At 30.4% G+C, this 24,259-nt stretch overlaps 5 protein-coding genes across 5 annotated transcripts; 4 read left to right on the top strand and 1 right to left on the bottom strand.

The window, feature by feature from the left end:
- Positions 1–224: 224 nt before the first annotated feature.
- OCT59_006470 (uncharacterized protein) lies at positions 225–3,415 on the top strand. Its single transcript, XM_025321847.2, has 11 exons — positions 225–320; positions 417–460; positions 532–712; positions 933–1,143; positions 1,236–1,268; positions 1,350–1,660; positions 1,735–1,827; positions 1,909–2,208; positions 2,278–2,638; positions 2,717–3,057; positions 3,167–3,415. Exons 1-11 carry the CDS (start codon positions 255–257, stop codon positions 3,257–3,259), a joined length of 2,034 nt encoding a protein of 677 aa, XP_025167853.1. The 5' UTR covers positions 225–254; the 3' UTR covers positions 3,260–3,415.
- A 4,654-nt stretch (positions 3,416–8,069) lies between these two features.
- Positions 8,070–8,588, bottom strand: OCT59_006469 (uncharacterized protein; the record flags this gene model as incomplete). The annotated part of the gene is made up of 1 exon (XM_025328160.1): positions 8,070–8,588. One exon carries the CDS (start codon positions 8,586–8,588, stop codon positions 8,070–8,072), a length of 519 nt encoding a protein of 172 aa, XP_025167854.1.
- A 9,790-nt stretch (positions 8,589–18,378) lies between these two features.
- On the top strand, positions 18,379–19,146 carry OCT59_006468 (uncharacterized protein; the record flags this gene model as incomplete). The annotated part of the gene is made up of 1 exon (XM_066141287.1): positions 18,379–19,146. The coding sequence occupies one exon, from the start codon at positions 18,379–18,381 to the stop codon at positions 19,144–19,146; it is 768 nt and encodes a 255-aa protein (XP_065998091.1).
- A 1,650-nt stretch (positions 19,147–20,796) lies between these two features.
- OCT59_006467 (uncharacterized protein) lies at positions 20,797–22,039 on the top strand (the record flags this gene model as incomplete). Its single annotated transcript, XM_066141286.1, has 3 exons — positions 20,797–21,015; positions 21,304–21,409; positions 21,480–22,039. 3 exons carry the CDS (start codon positions 20,797–20,799, stop codon positions 22,037–22,039), a joined length of 885 nt encoding a protein of 294 aa, XP_065998090.1.
- Positions 22,040–23,494: 1,455 nt separating this feature from the next.
- Positions 23,495–24,010, top strand: OCT59_006466 (uncharacterized protein; the record flags this gene model as incomplete). Its single annotated transcript, XM_066141285.1, has 1 exon — positions 23,495–24,010. The coding sequence occupies one exon, from the start codon at positions 23,495–23,497 to the stop codon at positions 24,008–24,010; it is 516 nt and encodes a 171-aa protein (XP_065998089.1).
- Between the last annotated feature and the right edge of the window lie 249 nt (positions 24,011–24,259).

The raw sequence follows: 24,259 nt of genomic DNA, 5'->3' as shown, positions 1-24,259 counted from the left end.
AACTATAAAGTATGCAACTGTTAAAATTAAAAATGTAAATGTTAAATTTAGCATTACATCATCTGTCAATTGTTCCGTAACACTCAAAAATTCAATGATCGGCGTTGCATGAGCTGTCATTGCGAAATTTTTTTCGGTGTTAACGTGGCGAATTTTTATTTGCTGTCATAGATTTTGATTGATCGTCCAGCATCTTTAAGGACACGAAAAAAAAAAAAATTTCGGTTTCTTAGTTTTCTTAGTATTTTTGTATCATGTATTGTTCAAAGCTTGGACGTTCATTTTTTTCTCGTCCAGGTTACAAGCTTGGAAGTTGTTTGGTATTTATATATTTTTATGTTTTACGGAATATTTGTACTTAATAATATTTACATTAAATTTAAAGCATGCAAAATAATTTTGTTTTACCATTTTAGAGATCAAATCCTAATTTTCAATATATAACTTCACGAGCTCAAAGGTAAAGTATAATCCGCATTTTGTAAATTATTATCGGTAAATGAAACTTATTTCTTTACATGAAATCTAAAGCTCTAAGATACAAGGAAATGTAATTGGTATCGATTTGGGAACAACTAATAGTTGTGTGGCAGTTACAGAAGGAAAGACACCTCGCGTTATTGAAAATGCTGAAGGAGGTCGTACTACACCTTCTACTGTTGCTTTCACTAAGGATGGTGAATTATTAGTTGGTTTACCTGCCAAACGTCAGGTATGTAATTAAAGAAAAAATAAAGTGAAATATTTATAATTATTATGATTTCTGATAGAATTATAAGTAAGCAAGAACAAAAAAATTTTTATAAATTGTCTTAGAATATCTCCTTTTTTTTTATATTTTTTTTTTTAATTTTGACTTTTGTGATATGTGATACAAAGCTGTGTACCGATTTTCGCATATAAAAATTATACTCACTAATTATAATTTATAGGCTGTTGTAAATCCCGAGAATACATTCTTTGCCACAAAACGATTGATTGGTCGAAGATTCAAAGATGCTGAAGTACAACAAGATTTAAATCATGTTTCATATAAAATTGTTGAGCATACAAATGGTGATGCGTGGTTAGAATCTCGCGGAAAAAAATATAGTCCTGCACAAATAGGTGCTTTTGTTGTTGGTAAAATGAAAGAGACTGCAGGTAACTCTACGCTTAAGAGTTTTGTTTTTATAATTATCTAGTGAACTTCTAAATTGACAAGTATTATTTTTTTTAATACTAAATTTTAAAAGAGGCTTATTTGGGAAAGCCCGTAAAGAATGCAGGTACAAATTTAAATTATTATTACTTTTCATAAGATTTATTCATATTAACATAATTAAGCCCTATTTTTCTTTAAAAAAAAGTGATCACTGTTCCTGCATATTTCAATGATTCTCAACGTCAAGCTACCAAGGACGCTGGCCAAATTGCAGGTCTTAATGTGTTACGTGTGATCAATGAACCCACCGCTGCTGCACTTGCTTATGGTCTAGATAAAGTTGGTGATAAAGTAATTGCAGTTTACGACTTGGGTGGTGGTACATTTGATATCAGTATATTGGAAATCCAAAAGGGAGTTTTTGAAGTAAAATCAACGAATGGAAACACTCATTTAGGTGGTGAAGATTTTGATAGCGCATTGGTTAAATATTTGGTTGATACGTTCAAAAAAGAGGTATGAATTGATTGAATTTAACTTGTGTTGATTTATATTCTAATTAAATAATCTAACTACATATTAATTTAAAGCAAGGAGTAGATATATCACAAGATAGAATTGCTATTCAACGAATTCGCGAAGCAGCCGAAAAAGCCAAAATTGAACTTTCATCTACTATACAGGCAATTAATCAAATCACATAAGTTTCTAAGCGGTTTGAAATATATTAGAAGAAAATACTTATTCTAAGTATTTGATACTAGACGGATATAAATCTTCCATTTATTACGGCTGATGCGACCGGGCCAAAACATATTAATATGAAGCTTACTCGTTCTACTTATGAAGCACTTACAAAAGAACTTATTGATAAAACTATTGAACCTTGTAAGCTTGCTTTAAAAGATGCTAATATTGAAACCAAAAACATCAATGAAGTTATATTGGTTGGTGGTATGACACGAACGCCAAAGGTTATCGAAACGGTAAAAGCATTATTCGGCCGTGAACCATCAAAGAGCGTTAATCCTGATGAAGCCGTTTCTATCGGAGCTGCAATTCAAGTAAATTTATATTAATAGATATCTCAATTATCCTTACGTCTTTAAAAAGTTTCTTATTTGTAATTTAAGGGCGGTGTACTTGCCGGGGAAGTTACGGATATTTTGTTATTAGACGTAACACCGTTATCACTTGGTATTGAAACTCTTGGTGGAGTTTTCTCTCGTCTAATTAATCGAAATACAACAATTCCCACCAAGAAATCGCAGGTATTTTCTACTGCTGTAGACGGACAAACGAGTGTTGAAATAAAGGTCTATCAGGGCGAACGAGAATTGATCCGTGATAATAAGCTACTTGGAAACTTTCAATTAAGGGGGATTCTCCCGGCTCCTAAAGGAGTCCCCCAAGTTGAAGTTACATTTGACATTGATGCTGATGGTATATTAAACGTTTCTGCTCAAGACAAAGCTACGGGCAAAGATCAATCTAGTAAGCTAAAATAAAAAATTTTATTTGCTATTACTACGCTTTTCACCAAAATCTAATTAATTTTTGTGACTATTAAAGTTACCATTGCTGCTTCTTCTGGATTAAGTAAAAATGAAATTGAGAAAATGATTCTTGAATCTGAACGGTACGCTGATGCAGATCGGGAGAAGAGAGAAGTTATTGAAGCATCCAATCATGCAGATTCCGTAATTCATGAAACTGAGAAGAATATGGAAGAATATAAAGACCAACTGGATCAAACAGAATCCGAAAATATTAAAACACAGATTCAATCATTAAAAGAGATTGTAGCTAAAGCACAAACTGGTGAAAGCACTCTTAAAGCAGATGAAATTAAATCTAAAGTTGGTGAATTGCAAATAGCAAGTTTGAAATTATTTGAAATGGTGTATAAGAAGGTGAGATATAATATTTTTTACATGTATTTGTACATCTATCCTTTAATGTATTAATAATTACATAATTACATACATTCTTTCTTTTAAAAAAAAACCAAAAAAAATCTAGCGTGAAGCCGAAAATCGTGGAAATAACAGCAATGAAAATGGCGGTGCAAATGAAGCTGAATATCGGGATGTTAAGGGGGATAATAAAGAATAAATATACCGTAGCTTATCACTTAGTTAATAAAAAAGGAACATTGTAATAAATTATTTTAATTCAGAAACATAAAATCATGGTCGCTACTAAATTCATTGTAAGTTGCTGTTGTAATTATAATAAAATATCACGGAAAAGTGAAACTTTGGTACATTATGCAGATGATAAAACTTTAACAGATGTAAGATTTTCTGACTGTTCTCATGACCCCTTCGTATTATATACCTTGTATAGTACCCACTTTATTACGATATAATTATATCCTGTTATAGTATCCCTGAAATTACTTAAATAGGGGCCCTTCTAAAGCAGGGGATATTACGCACTTTCTTGCGACAGTGGCTGGTAACATTCGTAACATTCCTCAAAGTCTTGGGACTACAGTTAACCTCAATATACCAATAGTTTATATACTGATAATTGGTAATATATAAGAACATATACAAATATTTTTGGTCAATTAAAAAGTTAACCATAAGGATGGCAATTGGCAAGAACTAGATTTTGGCCCACATTATAATTTGCTAACAAATTACATTACTTATATAGTAAAAAATGGTGCAGTTAGATCAAGTACTTCATGCTAATCCTCTTTACTATAGCTTCCAGCAACTTTTTTGGTACTAAAAAGAAAATTCAAATATCAATCCTGGAGGATCAGCCTACTTTCTTCTCTCTTTGAATGTGGTTTATGTTCTAATGCCTTTTAGCTTTATAACTCATCAGCTACTTTACTCTATTATATAAACTTAAAATTTTCTAAAAAAAAAATAATCTTTAATTTATAATCTATAAAATAGCTGGTTTATACAGCTTAAGCTATATGATTTTATATAATCTTTTATTATATAAAATAAGCATATTCTAGCAGATACTTATTCTGATTAGCAATTTAATTGAATAAAATTGTTAGAAGCATTTAATACTATTATTTTAAAGTAATATATTATTTATATTTAAAAAAAGTTTTTACATTATTTTTAAAGTATTAAGATTTTGCACTTTTATTATTAAAAATTATTTAATATTAGGCAATTTCTATTTGTACATGAAATGTTTGAACCTGAATTATGTGATTATTGCCATTTTAACTAATAGTATAAACTTCAAAATTAGTAGATAAATGGATTTTTGCCTGCTATACAAGTTTACCTAAGGCATCAAAGGTGCTTTTGAATGCCAGTTTTGACTTTACCTATGAATAATTGATTTTGCTGATTATTCTTAAAAAAAATTTAGAAAATAACTGGTAAAAACAGTTTTTCATATATAAGTCAAAAACAGCATTCAAAACCCCTTTTAATGCCTTAAGTAAACTTGCAGAGTAGTCAAAAATACATATATTATATAGAAAAAGTAAAAAGGTGTGACATTGGTGTTATTATATTTTATATAACCCATATTCAAATACCCTGTGTAAACTTTGAAATTTTCTTAATATTAATATTAAAAACAAAAGTACAAAGTATTATATTAGCTTTAAAAATAAATTTAAAGTTCTGCAATTTAATTTGATATTTGACAATTAATTTGAATTTGATTTGAATTTAATTTGAATTTAATTTAATTTAACAAATTCAAATTAGTTTTATATTCAATTTAATTCAATTTTAAGAAACTCTAAAGATGAGTCTAAAAGAAATCTTATGCTGATATTATAATTTCTTTAGGTTTGAAAAAAAAGTTAAAATTATTACAACTGATGACAAGATTAAAAATAAAGCTGTAAGAATAATAATATACAAAAAAATGTTGCAGTATCTGCCTAATATCATTTAAAGCAATTTGTAACTTCAAATTAAGTTAATTACTTATAGTAGCAAATAATATTTCTAAATTAAACAAAACTCAAATTCAAAATGTTATTATAGATTATATAAATAATTAGATTTATGTAATTTCAAAAACCATTTATACTAATAATTTTTTTTTTGTTGCTGCTGCACATTTATTAGTTTATTAAAATAAAATTCATGTCAATACATATATGAGTAATACAATATAAATTTAAACTAATTTAGTAATTAATAAACCACTCGTCATCTTACAAGAGGACCCCACATGTGCACTATCAGGTGAATTTAGGACTATGAGAGTAAGTCCAATGTAAAATTGTCCTTTCTTAAAGAATACGCCCCTCCTCTCAGTCTCAGCTCTAGGAAAATTCAGCAAAACCTACTATGATATAAACAAAAAAAAAAGGATTTTAAAATAAAAAATTCAGGGTAAAAAAAAAGGGTTAATATTATATAGACTAGATGGTAAGTACACCAACATCCCAAAACTCCTATTTGACCTAGTCCTCCCATCAGTTGACTAGTGATCTTAGCAACACCCTAATTTCAGCTAAAATTAATAACTTGTTATTGCCGTCAAAGCCTTTATTATTCGAAGTAGATTGCTTTTTTTTTCCCCAAAGACTTCCCCTTCTGTTTCTGTTCATTTATATCTTTCTGCAAAACATTCAGAATCTTGTTTTAGTTCTGCTTCTGACTAGAATCTGTCTTTTTTGGTGGCTTATTTCTAGGCCAATTCAAGGTGGGCGAAAAATATCAAGTCCAAACACCTTTAAATTCTTCAAAGTTAAAATCCGTATTAAGTGCTTTATCCAAGCTAGCCTATTAAAGTGTCAAAATACGCAATAAACTTCCTATGCTCACGGTCTTGAATAATCTTAAAAGCTAAAGCACCATCTAGTTGCGATAGCATCGATTGGGTTGGATTCTCCGCATTGTAAACTACATTATTAGTAATGGATTTGAAAATATCCATAACTACAGTCTAGAATCTCTTACATTCTTTACGCTACTTCAGAGTTCAGGACGCAGAGAACTATTATACAGGCATTCCTCCAAGCGGAGCTGTCCAAACTATACATGAAGTTGAAATTAAAGCCCAAAAGTAGAAATATTTCGACTTGAGAAGGTCAAAAGTTGAAATTAAAGTTGAAATGGTCGAAATTACATCATAGTCATGTATTTTTTATAATTATAATTTAATATAAAATTTTAAACGTGAATAACTCCGTCAATATTGATGCTACAGATATGAAATACATATCATTAGAATCCTCTCGATGAGCTGAATCCAACCGCGTAAAGATCATAAAAATTGAATCACTGGATGCGGAGATGAATTTTAAAATTATTGTTTACTATAAAAATTATAAGACTATTTAATACCAAATTTTAAACATGAATAACTCCGTCAATATTAATGCTACAAATATGAAATACATATCATTGGAATCCTCTCGATGAGCTGAATCCAACCGCGTAAAGATCATAAAAATCGAATCACTGGATGCGGAGTTCGTTAACTTTGAATTTTAATATTATTGTTTACTATAAAATCATATGACTATGACGTAATTTCGACCATTTCAACTTTTGGAGGGGCTCAAGTTGAAATCATTTCGACCATTTTAACCATTTTGGAGGTCAAAATTAACCAATTTCGGTTTCATGTATAGTCCAAACTCCATTATTCCAATTTGTCAAAGCCCACTTGTTGAAGTCAATAGACACAGTCACAGTCGAATACTTCTTTTTAAAGATGGTCATCAGTCCTAGAAGACCGCGGTCCTACGGTCCTACACCATAAAAAGACGGACTGGTCCGTCTTAGTGTAGGACCGCGGTCTTTCGGTCCTGTATCACATATAGTAAGACCGTCGGTCTTTTTAAGGACCGCAGTCTTTTTAAGACCGATCGGTCTTTTTTCTTTTTTTTGCAAATAAAAAAAGATTTTCTTCCCTAACTTTATTAGGAATAGCCTTGTTTTATAAATGAACACTAATTGGGATGATTTTTAATATAAATTTTTTTTTTACAAATCACCTGGATATCATCACAACGTCATGCAAAATTTAAAGCTTTGAGAAAAAATACTTCAAAACGCAATATCTCGCTATCCAGTGATTATAAAAGGATAATTTTACCACCATTCGAATCGTCTCGCTGCGGCGCGTCGAATGGTATCAAAATCATGATTTTAGAATCGATAAAAAAAAAATTACGTCAGCAAAACTATTTGATAATAAATTCAATAATTACTGACTATCTATCGATCCTAGAAACATGATTTAGTCACCATTCGACGCGTCTCGCTGAGACGATTCGAATGGTGGTGGTTTCATCCTTTTATGATCACTGGATGATGAGATATTCCGCTTAAACGCTTTTTTTGGAGTTTCAGAGTATCAGCGTTTTGACATGCAACTCTACAAGTGGGAAGAGTGATTGTTATTATTTATTGGTTTGGAAATGGCCGGTCTTTATATTATTTTATGAAGATATTTGTCAGATTAATAGGTTTATTCAATATAAAAATCATTTATTATATGAAGACCGGTATGAGGACTGGTCGGTCCTCAGGACCGGTCCTACTGCGCCACAAAAAAATGCAAGACCGCGGTCCGGTCCTACAAGTCCTGGGACCGACCGGTCCAGGACCGAGTAGGACCGGTAGGACCGATGACCATCCTTACTTCTTTTGCGTCTTTACTTTGAACGCAATTACCTAATTCCATTTTCCTAGGTTCGTAAGGATATCAAGTTGCGGCATGGTGGAGGAAATATTATAAATAACTATCTCATGAACGTTAGCCTTATCTTCTGGCATATATCCGGTTATAACAGTTGAAATTGTTTTCTCCAGTGTAAGCTTAGACTTCTTAGTCTTCTGCTGCTATGATTTAATGTTAGTACTACCCTTCTTAGAAGTAAATTGGGTGATCTGTTTATCCTCAGGAGAAGGTGACGTAGGCCGGAAATCGTCAGAACCAGAATCTTTTGCGATATCGGCATATGTCATGTGCTTCTTTCCTCTTGGGTATACGGCTGAGCTTGTACATTAAGTTTTGTTTGTATCACAGAAAATATAACCGGTGATTGGTGTTTAGGCTCTTCAATAATTTCCATTTCCATCAGAGTGAAATCCGGTATTCCTAGAACTCTATTGGGTTTATTTATTATTATTTGCATCTCACGTGATGCCTTTTCTTTTTTTCTCATGTAATCCTTTACCATCTCATAGAGAAGGCATGTATACGTGTCTTTGAAGTTAATAGCAAAAAAAAGAAAAGCGTTAAAGCTGTCTTTGGGTATATTTAGTTCATAGAACTCGTCAGAATATGTAGTTTGTAGTCCTTCCAAATGTTTGTATATAGCAGGTTCGAAATCTGTAGCAGTTTGATAAATGCCAGTTGTACTAGTCATCCTAAAAACTTGCAATGTTTGTTCTAGTAAGGAAGTGAACATCTCTTCGTCAAGTAGCTTGAGGAAGTTTCCAAGTTCTTGTAAATTAAAGTTGTTAACAGTAGAAGCCATTTTTTATAATAAGTTTTCAAAAAATATTATTGCTGAAATTTCGTTAAAAAATGGTCTATGTAATTGGTGGAAAAATTTATACTAATAATAACAATTAGAATCATATAATTACCAAATCATTTATACTAATGGTAACAATTAGAATTATATGATTTGGTAAAAATAATTTCATTAGTCATACCTTAAGTAAGTAAAACTAATCCAACTTATAATTACTTCTATTTTCACAACAAAATATTGAATCAATATTCTAATATATAGAGAGAATTTAATAGTGAAAATTTTGATTATTATAGTATTACTGATAAAATATCATATTTATTATGCAAATTAGATTATGATAATAAAAAAAGTATAGAAAGTAGGTATAAAGTTAAATCTTATTTTATTAACCCTATAAAAAGTTTTTATACTTAAAATATACTTAAAATTTTATTAAAATATACTTAATTGCCAATCTGCCTAAAATCGGCATTGCATTACTAATAAAATTCAGGGATAATAGCGATGTAAACAGTCAAATATCAAGCACGAGAAGATGATAAAATTCAATCACCAAATGTAATTGCCAAATATTAAGAACGAACAAATTAATTATGAATTGGCGTAGATGGATAAATAATTAGCCGAAAAGGATAAATATTTAAGAAGAGCAATGATCTACATGATGTAATATTTATCGGATGATTAACATAGAATAATTAGAGTCGATCAATTGCGGCTTAGCAATCTTTAGCAATAAGAACAATTAGAAAGAATAATTATAAGCCACAAAAGGTAGATCATATAAAATGGAGGGATAGCGGACTAAAGGAACACGCATAACGAAAGTACATACATTCATTCTCATGTTTTATTATTTCTTGCGGACATTTATCTTTCTTTCTTGAAAAACTCAAATTTAATATTTCTTTAATTTCACTAATTTCTAAAGATTCATTTTTATTCTTATATTTATGATTTACACAAAATGCATCACAAAATTTACAATATATCTTAAATTTTACTTCCATAAATAATAATATAAAAAGATAGCATAAAGATGGAACATAAAAGATAACATATTAAAAAGAACATATATAAAAAGATAGCATATTGAAAGATAGCGTATTTAAAATATAGATAGCATATTAGAAAGATAGTTCAAAGATAATATGTAAAAAGAACATAAAAGATAGTATATAGATAGAATAGAAAGTAGCATAAGATTTGTATAAATAGAGAGCGGAATTCAAAGTAATTCCACAGTTCTCATCCGCAGAACTCAATAAAAATATAAGTTTCATTTAATTATTTGTTAGTAAAGTTCAATATTAATTAAAGATGAATTAAATATATGTTTTTGAAAAGTAATAATTCGTAGCGAGAGCTATCGAAGTTTGAAATTAAAGGTAAAAGTGGATATAATTTGGGGAAAATTTAGAGAAGTTAAATTTATTTTATACCGTTTGATGTTTTATATTACTAACGCTATTTATGTCGTGAACCAAGAATGTTGTTGTATATTGTTGTTGTATGTTGTTCGTTAATTATGCTGTTGATTATTTGCTTGTTCGTTTAATTGTTCGTTCGTTCGATTATTCGTTCGTTCGACCATGAGAATGCCCGTTCGATGTGGCAACTCTGTAAATTGATGACAGAGGGAATTGGGGGATCTCAGCGATAATAAAAAAAAGCATTTTTGCATCTCACACGTAAAATAAGTTTCAACCATTTTACAAACAAAAATATCATAAATACAATATTTTCTTTCATTTTATGACAAGTCATATTTGCCAAAAAATTTTATAATTATATTTCTGTAACTGGTTTTCTTCAACTTTCACTTGTTTTTAATAATAAAAATATTTCAAAAAAGCTTCTTTAGAAGCTAAAAATTATAGGTTTTTAATGTAAATAATACAATATAGTAAAATGAAATATTGAAATTTCGTATATTTTAAGGTGTAAATCTGACGTGTGCACATAGTAAACTCATTATTTTGCATACAAATGTATAACTTTTTTTTGCAAATTCATTTTTTTCAAATATTTTTTCAATATATCATATGATTTTTTTTTATAGTCAATATGTCATCTATGAGATATCCTTTTTTGAAGTTTGTGTTCTAGCACAAAATTGGCAAATTTAACCCCAAATTTTATATTAGTAATGCAGTGCCGATTTTAGGCAGATCTGCAATTAAAATAAAATTTAATTTATGATATACTTATAATATACCTATAATATACCTAAAATATTCTTAAAACATACTTTTAATGTACTGTATTTGTCTGAGTACTTAAATTATATTTAAAATATACTCAAACTAGAATTTAAATACAATATAAGTGTATTTTTTACATATTTAAAATACGGTTTTTATTTTTTGCACATCTGCGTAAAATTTCAGGGTGCACAAAAATTTATTAATATTAATTAAACTTAAAATTTTATGCATATATAAAAATAATATAAAAAATTAAAAAATCTTTGCAATGCACATATTTTTTTATACATGCCCCTATAATAATATTATTGCTATATATATTTGAATTACATAACATTAATAATAACATTAATAACATTAGATATTTAGATTATTTATTGTAATATTGTAATACATTCTGACGACCGAAGGGAGCCAGGCTGAAATTACTACTATAATTCAAGCTGGCTTACAAGCCAGCTTGAATTACAGTAGTAATTTTGGCTCTTAATTTTGTCTTCTTTTCTTTTTATTAGGATTTGATGGATAAGTTGCACGATTATATCTTACATTATAGTATAATCCACATTTATTCTGAGTTCGTCCACCAATAATTTCATTAGAATGAGACGAATTTTCTAGAGGTCCTTTGAATCTTGCAGTTCCTGGTAGTCTTCTTTTAGGATGCCTAATTATTGGATTTCCAATTTGATTTTGATGCGTATTTTCTTGATCAACTTCTAATTCATCTTGATTTTCCATATTATCGGATTGTTCTAGTGTTAAAGCTTCACTATTCTTTTTATTAATATATTCTTTAAGTAAATCAATGAATGATTCATCACAAGTCTTGCAAGAAATCTGATTAACTTGTTTAACTAATCTATGTACATTAGCATATAGGCGTTGTTTATTGAAAAAAACATATGGGATACTAATTGAAATACTTGAAACATCATCTATTACATCAAGGAATTCAAGAAAATTATTAGATTCTAACAATGAAGTTTTTAAATTAGTATTAAATTTTGAAGCAAAATAAAGTGGCCGATTTTTGATATCATTCAAATATGTAGTAATAAACCAACGTGAATTGATAAATCCTATATAAAACTGAGCCTGTGAAGTTCGTAGCATTATACTAAAATAATGTCTACAAATAATCCCACGAGTTACCAAAGACATACAGGAACATTTATATATTCCATTTTTTAATAAAATAACAAGATGGTGTATTCCAGATGATGTTAAATAATTAATAGAGAATTGGTTACACATTGATAAAAGCTGATAAAAAGTAATTTGTCGAATTTCCTGATTTTCAATAAAGCCATCAGCAAATGACCAATCCTAAAAATCAATGTTAAATTAAAGATTCAGGCATTTTTGTTAATCAGATATATTTGATAATACTGACCTGTGATGTTTCATTTTTTATATAAAATTGATCTAATACCCTTGCATCTATACTTGTGTCCAAAATTATTTTAGTATTACGGAAATATGTAATTCTGTAATTCTGTAATTATTAAGTAATTCATTAAAAAAACTCCGTATTCCGTAATTGATTTTGGACTCCGTAATTAATTTCGTATTACGAAAATATTTGGCCAGAATTAGCCTTAATTTTGGCCGATTTATATATAAAAACTTTAACAAATAATAACTCGGCACCCAGTGATCCGTTTTGGATGATCTTACTACCATTTGATTCGTCTTGATAAGACAATTCTAATGGTAGTAAGATCATTTAAATCCAATCACTAGATCACGATCCGATACCAATAACTTTTAAATATTTATAGCGTAATAGCTCCGCCAATTTCAATGCTAGAAAGATGATCTTACCGCCATTAGAATCGTCTCATCATGACGAATCGAATGGTGGTAAATTCATTCAAATCTAATCACTAGATCGTACTCCGACACCAAAATTCATTAAATGTTTATAGTAATTTTACTAGGACCCAGAAATATATATATAAGGGTCAGGTTTGAGTTTGCGTATTTTGAACTAAAAAAATCATGAAAATCTTTCCTTTTTTAGATAATTTTTGATAATGCCAGTCAGAATTTTATTTCCTATTATAGTAACCGACTGGCATTATCATAATTCCGGCCCTGAAAAAATGCGTACAGCTCATAGTAAAAAAATTTTTTCATCACCTGACCCCTATATATATATTTCTGGGTCCTATTTTACTCCATTAATATCGGTGCTATAGAAATGAAACACATATCATTAGATTCGCCTCGATGAGACAAATCGAATGGTAGTAAGATCATCGAAATCTGATCATTAGATCCCGAGATATTCACAATTTTGCACTATTATGCAAATTTCGGAATTTCGGAATACGTAATTAATTTCGTAGCACGTAATTAATTACGTAATTACGTAATTAATTACAATTTTGTAATTTCGGATTTCAGATTTGAATTTTGGAAACAACTATACTTGCATCATAATTAAATGCCATTTCCATTTCACTGTAATGTACTTTTTGAATTTGTGGAGTAACAAACAACTTAAGTTCATCAATTATATTAGTAAAAGCATTTGAAGCAATAGTAGAGGACTGATTACATGGAAGAGAACTTTTCCAATTAATATAGTCATTATTATCTTCTTCCTCTTCTAATCGTTCTTGAACTGCATGAAATATATCAATAAGTGTGCTATTTGAATTAAATAATAATCTTTTAAAAGTAGCATTAACTGATTCACAGCGTGATGTTGTTTGTATATCGATTGTAAAAATATTATTGTTAAATGCACAAGCCCAAGATTTCTTTGATAGATACAGTCAACTCTCTTTATAGTCACACATTTGGGACAGTCCATATTTGGTGATTATAAAGAGATGTGACTATATAAAAAATTTCTTATATTTGTATATCATAATTCTGGCCAAAAATTAACATAATTTTAGCCAGAATTATACTTAAAACTTTATTGTATCGTAACTTTGCCAATATTAATTGTAGAGAGAGATGATCTTACCACCATTCGATTCGTCTTGATGAGACAGTTCTAATGGTATAAAATACATCAAAATCCAATCACTAGATTAATTTTCAAAATTAAAAAAATATTAATGGTTTTTGTGTAATAACTCTGCCAATATTGATCCTAAAAAGACGATCTTACTACCATTCAATTCGTCTTGATGAGACGAATCTAATGGTATAAGATACATCGAAATCCAATCACTAGATCAATTTCTGAAATTAAAAAATATTAAATAGTTTTTAAGTAATAACTCCGTCAATATTGATCACAGAGAGATGAGCTTACCACCATTCAATTCGTCTCGATGAGGCGATTCCAACAAGCTATAAATTGTCTTTTTTACAATCACTAGGTACTGAGAAATCTAGCAAAATGTTAAATGGCGCAGTAAACATAAATCAAGAAATATTATAATGCTGATGTTTAACATTTTGTTGAATAACTCGTCAGCCAGTGATCGGAAAAGGATAAAACATGGTTGATGTTACCTGTCGAAAGTCCTCCATGAAAGTAGGTGCTCTCTAAAGGTCGTAAAATAAATTGAGTACCAGTATTATGCAATGGATTAAGGATGAGTAGGCGGCGTGTACCTAGCTTCAGATCAGCCTAAAATGGCTCGATGGGGGATGTCTTCTACATGGTGCTGTTACCTGAGAAATTAAGTACTCGGTTTAATGGTTGCTTATTGAAGATGATAGGACACAGACCCGAGATTAGTCTCATAAGAGGCAATGGGTGGTCTGGCCGTAAACAATAGCAAAGGAAAAGGATAAAACTCAATGGGTGGTCTGGCCGTAAACACTAGCAAAGGAAAAGGATAAAACTTAGTACCTAAAATGGTGGTATGGAAGGGTACTAGATGGTTGATGTTACCTGTCGAAAGTCCTTCATGAAAGTAGATGCTCTCTAAAAGTCGTTAAATAAATTGAGTATCAGTATCATGCAATGGGTATAGGATGAGTAGGCGGCGTGTACCTAGCTTCAGATCAGCCTAAAATGGCCCGATGGGGGATGTCTTCTATAGTGGTGCTGTTACCTGAGAAATTAAGTACTCGGTATAATGGTTGCCCATTGAAGATGATAGGACACAGACCTGAGATTAGTCTCATAAGAGGCAATGGGTGGTCTGGCCGTAAACACTTGCAAAGGAAAAGGATAAAACTACCACCATTCTATTCATCTCAATAAGACGATTCTAACAAGCTATGATACATCTTTGTACGATTATTAGATGCCAAGTTATTTAATATATTCTTTATATAACTGTGATTATAAATGATTCTTTTTAATATAAGATTTTTGAGGATAGGTGTGATAGTGACTATAGATAGATTGTGACTATATAGGATAGATTTTAATAATAAAGTGTTTTGAACATTCAACTGGTGTGACTATATAGTAGAATGTGACTATAACGAGAGTGACTATAGAGGGAGTTGACTGTAAAGACTTTTTTTAAGGTAACTAGCTGTATTTGGATATTTGACAAGTAAATCTGACCATTTTTGTTCAAATATTTCTTCAACTAAACTATTTTGGCATTCATAAAAATCTTTTTTAAACTGATCAAATAATTCACCAAGTTTAGATTTAAGCTGTAATGGTAAATTTTGGCTGATGTGCCAAATGCAATGTATTGGAAAAGTTGAAGGATATTTTAGCAGAATAGCAGCATCCATTCTAGGGTCAGCATCTATTATAAAAACTTTTGGAGTAATTCCTGTAGCATCTAATGTACATTGAAATACCCAAGCATACGCATCTTTTGTTTCTCTATCCATTAATACTTGTGCTACAATCTGAGATTTCATGTTGTTATCAATTGCAATAAAAAAGGAAAGAGCCATTTCATACCAATTTGTTTTCGCAGTATTATCATTAAGGATTACATCACTATAGTGATGCTAAGTTTCCAATTGTTCTGAACTCATCCAAAAGATCCTAGTTAATGTGTTTGTTTCATGATCCCAGTCTTTATAAATTATTCAACAAGGGTCTTTTTCTTTAAGTGTTTCAAGATACACAAAGAGCTGGGAAACATCATTATTACTTAATTAAGAATTATTTTTCTGATGTTTATAGATGACTTTATAGAGATCTTAATTGTAAATCTTCCTATTGTATTTAGCTTTTAACATACGCTTGATAGATAATAGCTTCAAATGACCATGAATACACATCCACTCTATATCATCTAACATAGGCTTTATAAAAGCCTTATTCATTTCAAAACAAGTTAAAAAAGGATCCAAATTGTGTCCAAAATGCTCATTGAGTAGTGTAGTAACGTAAATAGTTTTATTTGGATTATTTTTAATAGGTCAGAAAAGATTAATGTACCAGTTACAATTGGTTCGATGAGTTTTTGAAGGTTTGTTTTTATTCTTTTTTGCTTCATTGTTATATATACTCTTACAATTACATACTATTGTTTGTTTCCTACGTTCATTTTCCACTTTTATACATCTTCCTTGTCAAATAAAAAAGCCTTGTTGGAGTGACCATCTTTTAATATAGTTATATGCAGATTTCCAAGTAAAAAATGTCATACCAACTTCTAATGTTAAATCATCACTAGAATTATCAATAGTTTTGATAGAACATTCCTCTTCATCACTATCCTCCAAAATATTATTAAAAAACTTGTCGGTAAAGGTTTCTGCATCAGAATTATCACTGAAAATGAAGTCAAGTCATCCATATTGGTTTGAGGAAGGTAAAAATAAAGGAAAAATTAAAATATTAATTATGAAATAAAGGAGAAGAGGAGAAGTGATAAGAAAAATAATTAGCGAAGCCATAATAAGCTTAATAATAATTTGATCATGTGTATATGAGAAATAAAAATATAAAAATTTAGATTGACCCTGTGCACACTAAAATTAATATGCATGGGATGCGTAATATACATGATGCGTAAAATACAAATCTCTTTTAAAATATTCTTAAAATATGCTTAAATTAAAATTTAAGTATAATATACAGTAGCTCATATATATTATGCATCACTTTGAATACTAATTTTAATCACATGTATTGACATCAAATTAAAGCCAATCAAAATGAAAATTTAAATATAAATTATTTATCATGTAAACTACAAAATGTACTAAATTTAATGTGTTAATTTTTCAAGTACAACATAATTTATCAAAAAAAATGATGCATTACTTTTATGGTTTTTATATTTTTTAATAAATTAAATATTTTATAAAAATTAGTAATATGTTTTATTATAAATTAAATAATAAATAAATATTAAATGATCTAAATTATTAAAAAAAATAAATTATTTTAATAGTTTATAATTAATTTTATTTAGGTAATATATTTAATAATTACTATATTTTTTTTAAAAAGTAATACATAATAAAATTATTAAACTACTTAATTAAACTAGCTAACATTATTAATTTATAAACCACTCATCATATTATAAAATACCTTATGTGTGCACTGTCAAATGATCTATTATGCTAAATAGGTAAATATATGTGTAATATGTTTTCTTAGCTAAAGGCCCTATTGTCTTTGCAAAGATAATCATGGGACCTACTATACTGTGACTATATTTTCATCTTTGTTACTGGATCCTTTTTTTTATGATGTATCTAATTTTCTTTGCTTTCCATAACTATAAAGAACCGCCTGATATATGTGAAAAGATATTATCTCTGAAATGTATCATCAATTTGCATAACAATTCATTTTTATCAAAAGATCCTTGTGAGAGATACGGAATTTGTTGTTAAGATACAGGAATCAGGTGACATTTAATGGTATTCATCTTATCTTTTTAATAATATTTATTTTAATTTCACAATGGTTCAATTCTAAGCATCATGAGTTTTATATATATTTTCTGAAAGTATAATTGTGGTTCTAACTGTAATATCATTAGAGATTTTTCTGGATGTATATCATTGAAGTTTTGTTATAATCATATCCAATATGAGACCTTTGATAAGTTCTAGATGGTTACATTCTTTAAGAAGTGAAAATGTTATCTTTGTACTCAAAAATAATAAGTTCTAATTGTCTGAGCTGTAGCAGGACCTCACTTACTTATAAGATAGGTCACCTCCAAATATACATAGCCTGGTAATTCCCTATTTTTGTATAAATACATAATTCATAATTCTGGTAATTAATTACCAGATTTTTTGAAAATACGTAAATACAGTCAAACTTTGATATAGTAAACCCTTGATATAGTGAATTTTTCAGACAATTATAATAAATTTCCCTTACTATAATGAATTAACTAATCAAATCTTTTAAAATCTTCACTATAGTCTTATAGCGAAGTTGAGATCTAGTCAGAATCCCGCTTACTTATAATAAAGATTAGGCCGCTCAAATCCAAACCTTTGTTTAACATAACCCCCCCTCCCATTGGACAAATAAAGGACAGTTGAACAACACATATTTTATCAATTTGATTGGTTAAAATTAATCACGTGATTTACAATCAGATCATTAAAATTGACCATTAGATCAGCCGTATTTTACCAATAGATCGGCCGTGACTTTTTATTAACATATAAATATACTTTTTCAATTTTGTACCCAATATCTTTGTTGCACAATGGGTTTCTTTGTTGTGTGTGTACTTAAAGAAGCAAAAACAATCGTTTCAGATAAGATTGTAAAGGTGTTGCTTACAGACTGTTACCAGTTTCACAACGTATTTAACATAGCAACAAATAACCAGTTTGAAAATTTAGGAGGTATTCAAGTATTTTTAAAAAAGCCTCCAGAAAAGTGGGTTTATGTAGAAGAAGGACTGCAGGGTGATGTATCTATGTTATTTGAACTTAATTTTACACATATTAAGTTCATTTTGGAAGCAACTAAAACTACAGTTCAAGAAAGACCAAATGCAATTGATTTAATTATGAATATTTCACAACGTATTTGTCTTCCAGAACAGAAAAAAGAAGATACTCGCAAGGATTTACTTTATAATAACATCATTAAATTATTTCGAAGTAAAATGGTTGGATGGAGAAATGGAATACAAAATACTTTTGGAAAGAGTTTCGTTGAATGTCTAACAGCAGCATTGTGGTACATAGATCCACATCGTACAAAATTTACAGAACGATCACTTTTACTTGGAGAATTATTTAATGAATTAGATCAATATCAAAAAGAACAAAATTATAATCTTTATTATTTTACTGGAAAGCATGCTAAATATAATCTTGAGCATGACAAGCTTGAAAAATTAGCTTCTTCATTAGAATTATCGGTAGCACAACCATGGGCAGCTAACGAAAGTTGGGAGAATATTATTGAAGAAGTCTTTATTTTTACATCTTCAATGCGAAAATATGCAAACAACTTAGAATAAATTAACAAATCTATGAAACAAATACACTTGAGTGATATACCAGCACGTCAGCCAGCTAATGATCTAAAGGTATACACAGTAGATTCCTGTCAAAAAATTTATGTACAATACCAACAACTTCAAGATCACCTATCCAATATGGCTAATTATACCGAAATTAATTTGGATAGTTTTTTACCTGAAGATGCAATGCAACGGTACCGCTATATTAAAGATCTTCAGATACAGTTTCCTGTTACTTTATATCGGTATTATCATGACAGTTATCTTGGTACCCTTAATTATATTTGGAAAGTTCCAATTAATCCTGAAAACCGATCAGAAACTGCACAAGCACGTGTGCTAGCAATTATTCAAGAAAAATTGCCACAATATTTCACTCGACAAATGCGAAAAAATGCGTTAGGAAAGGTTAATTTTATTTGTATTTTACTTGAAAAAATATTTTGAATTAAATGTACTAATAGTCATATATAATTCTAATAGTATTCATTAGTTAAGAATATTACACCTGCTATTTTACGCACTTTATATTATGATTTAAGTGGCAATGCTGCTGTAACATCAAATGATATTTGTAAAGAGCTGGAAGAACGGCTTCAACTCATATTAACAATGGAAGATCTATCAATTATATGTGATTTACGTCAAAATAATGGATTTAAAGGAACAAAATTTGATACTTTCTGGGATGTGATGGGAGCTTATTTTAATGAAGTAAATTATTTTCTTAATTACTTTATTTTATGTGTAAAGTATTGATATTTAATTAATTAATTTTCATGTTTTAAGAATTCACCAGCAGTTAATGATCGGTGACATGGAAATGTTTTATATATGCCACTTGCTATTTCAATACGTGATCTTCGTGAAATAATCACTAAACGGTTAAATGAAAAACTTATACCTGAAACTGTTTTAATTCCAAGTGAAGAATGGATACGTTTGCAGTTTCAACTAACAAATCCAATAACAGAAAGTGCCAAACAATATACTGGACGTTTTAATATCAAATTTATGGTTCAAGTAAGACAGCTTCGTAAAGACCATCCAGATACACATTACTGTGCAGCTCTTTTTCGATATTTACGAGAATTTGCAATTTTGTATCAACAGTATGTCTCATTTATATGTGCAGATGATAAACATAAAGTTTCTATTGGAGAAGGTATCAATACTTCTACTGGTGTTCGCAATAGAAAAACTATAGTTTTTCAAGAAACTCCTTTAGTTGCATGTAATCATGATTTCACAAAGTTATCACTTACCCCTTCTGTAATATTCTTTTGCAATATTCCCCAATCTATTGAAGATTCATTTTATAGTGGAAAAGTATTTGTTTCATTTAAAGATACAGTATTCCAACCTAGTAGTGCTATCAGGCATACTACTGAGTTTTATAACGCAATTTTTACTCATCACCTTAACAATATTCCTCCTATTCTATGCCTTTACACTGATGGTGGTCCAGACCATCGAACAATATTTGGTTCAGTTCAAATTTCTCTTATTTGTCTTTTTTTACATGGAAATTTTGATATGCTTATTGCTATGCGTACAGCGCCACATCATAGCTGGACCAATCCCGCAGAAAGGATCATGTCTATATTGAATTTAGGATTACAGGGTGTGGCGTTAGTTAGAGATACTATGAGACCAGAATCAGAAACTGCATTTGCTAAATTGGATACATTAGATGAAATTCGTGCTGCTGCTAAAACAAATGAAACTTTGCAGAGTGATTTATGTAAATGTATAACACGTGTACAACAGATATTGGAAGGTCGTACAGAAAGATTAGTTTTACATGATGAATCATTTCAGTACTATGATCCAGCAGATAAAACTATGATTGATGAATTTTTTAATGTAAGTAAAGTAATTTTAGAAAATTACATATCTTAACGTTAATACTGAAAATTCATTAATATTTATTCTAATATAACACAATGTTTTTAGATAATTTTATTGATTGATCGAACCTTAAAGATTTCAGAAACAACAAGTGATATTTTATCAAAAAAAACACAATTACAACAATTCATGAAAACACATTGCAGGCAGCGTCAATATGTTTTTCAGGCGAGTTAGTTTCATTTTTTAAGCATCAATTTAATACATTTATAATAGAATAAATTCTCATTATTTTATAAACAGATAAAAAAATGTGGTCAATTGTCATGTACTATTTGTCAATCTGTTCGGCTTCCAGATGACATTTTTGACTCACTTGATTGGCTTCCAGATCCTATTCCTTCTACAAGTGCGTCATAAGATTTTTTTTATTTTATTATATATAGAATCTTTGACGAACAAAATTTCATTAATTGTAGTGGATAAAGATCATTATGCTAATTTTCAAACAGCATATCGGTCAGGAACAACAGAACAATATCGTCCAACACTTATGACAACAATGGCAAATAGTGAACGTGTACCATCATCCATTTTTACAAATACACGAGTTCATGAGTTTATTCAATGTTTTCAATATGGAAAGATACGATGTCTTTACAGTGAGTGTGCATTATCAGCAGAAGATAAGATAGCATGCCAAATTTCCATAGATGATTGGGATTACAGTTGTGGATCACCATTTGTACCAAAGAATAATATTCTATACAACAAAATTTTTGTACGAGAAAAAATTAGTTGTGAAATGCCAATGGAATTGGCATATTATTCATGCCGAAAAAGTACTAATAATGGCGATACTTGCTATTGGTGTGGACATGATAATGAATTGGTAGAACCTCCAGAAAGCCTTAAGTTGAAATACAAATCCTTGTTTCCATGCTGTACATTGTGCCGAAGTGCAGGGAAGGATATTTTTGCACGTGGTGAAATTAAAACTCATACAAGAGCTGCAAAGAAACGTAAAATTGGTAACTGAATAAAATTTTGGTAATAATTGTTGAATTGTTCAATATAAGGTTTATTTTAGAGGTAATAACTAAGTAAAGATAAGATTTTATTAATTATTTCAATAATTTAATTTTATACAAGTAAGATATTTTAATTTTTATTTCTATTTTTATCATGAAGACGGAAACCGGGATTACAAGCAAATGTTAGAAGAATGAATTACAAAAATGAAACTAAACTAAGCGTTGCGAGTTAGTCCAACCCCACCAAAGAGGAATCGTTCCGCCTATTATTCACCCTTGAACCCTTGGCGTAACTGAGCTATCCACTAATATGATAGAAAATAGGATTAAAAGAAGTTGTAAAAAATCTATACGATAATATAAATGAGAAAATAAAGAAAAATATAACTCTATAAAAAGTTTGTCTATCTAAACTATTCATAATGTTCCAACCACCTGCATTGGAGATAATTTGATGTGATTAAGATGATCCATCGTGGTATATAATTGTACAGTTTGATGCAGAGTCTATCGTCATATTTGTGTGAATTATTGTAAATCTTTATAGGGTTTACGGGTATGTTGGTCGCACTACTTGGAGTGGCATTTTTAGGTATCCTTGTGCGTGATTTTTTCTTTTTTCTTAGGTGCTTTTTCCGAAGCGAATTTTTTTTAGCAGTAGTGATACTTTGCTAGTTCCCACTGTTTCATAGCTTCCGTATGTTTGAGCCATATCATGGTGTATAATGTTGATTGAAATTTTAGCATCGTCTCCATCACTAATTGCGTGTGATCTTGTAACTATTCGTGTATTTCTGTATCAGATCTACTAATTCTTGGGGAACGAAATTGTGTATGAGTAAGTAAATCGGGTGTTTGTCGTTCGTAATTAGCGTGAAAAGACATGACGCGTTGAGGTCTTGGGATACAAAATATGTCATCCTCCTCAAGTCGGCGTGTAAAGTAATCTGACGTTTAAAGTTGTCGGGCTGGTAGTGTGCCTCGCTACGCTCATCCCACCTCGGCCTCAATGGCCTCGCAGTACCTACATTCCCCTCCGTGGGGCAGGTTTACCTGCCACAGTACCATGGTCTGCCACGGTATTTTTCCACTTATTTTTTTTTCTACATTTTTTCTTATATATAACTTACTATGACAACTATGGCAACTATGGCAGACTACTTAAAAATGGAATAAAAACGCGAATAAAGCCGAAATCAAACAGAATCTCCTGCCATAGTACCTGCCATAGTACGAAAAATCTTATAATAATACTATGGCAGCCTTAGTCAGCCCCTCAGACCCCAAAACCCGATTCACGCTATGATTACCCTTTATATACTCACCTAGATCCTCCAAGTATGATTCCCTATGTCCTGAACTATGGCACCCGAACTATGGCACCCGAACTATGACCACTTACCCCCGTCAGAAAAAATATATTCGGCAATTGAAGATTAGGTAACTATAAGTAACATACAATGATAAACTTACACGCCACCACTTCTCTTGCCGAAGACCTCGGGCTTGATCTTGTAGACATCTATGGAATCCGTAAATGGATCCAAATTCGGGCATCACCCCTCAATGACCCGGACATAGTAGCAGAGATGGTCAGAAACCTTCCGGTTAAAGAATTCGGAAAACATCTCAAGATTAACAGACTCTGGTATAACTGTTGTAAAGCCGAGTTGTGGAAGCGGCATAAAGAAGCCGAGGAGGTATACAAACAGGCAGTAGACTACTACAAGGAAGCCATTGACAATTTCAATGAAGCCGATCAGAAAAAATACACCAGGTTTGCAGGGATGGTAGTAATAGAAAGAGCACTCCTCAGATGCGGCTTTATAATGCAAGAGTCCGACTGGGAGAAATGGACTCAAATAACGTACAACATCCAATTGCTTAAGGAAGGTCGCACTCCTGACGACTCGGATGATGAATCAGATGATGGAAAGGTATCTCTCGATGACTCAGATGATGAGGAATACTTTTAAAAGGCGGTACTAATCCGTCTTCCTCTTTTTTGCCTCCTTAAGGCATTTATCAATACACTGCTTACACGTGTCATCAGAATCTAAGATTTTCTGCCCGAGTTTTTTGCATTGCCGATTGTACGCCGTCTGATGTCTTTTAGCCGCAGTTTCTTTTTTCTTCTCCTTGGTTTTCTTTTTGATAACCCAGTCTATCCCAGTAAAAGTATTCTTATGCATACCACAAACTGTACAATCACCATGCAGCCGGTA

Source organism: Rhizophagus irregularis, chromosome 14 (genome assembly GCF_026210795.1).
Source record: "Rhizophagus irregularis chromosome 14, complete sequence".
Classification (NCBI taxonomy): Eukaryota; Fungi; Glomeromycota; class Glomeromycetes; order Glomerales; family Glomeraceae; genus Rhizophagus; species Rhizophagus irregularis.
Note: the sequence above shows the minus strand (reverse complement) of the source record. Positions and strands in the feature narration are given on the sequence as shown.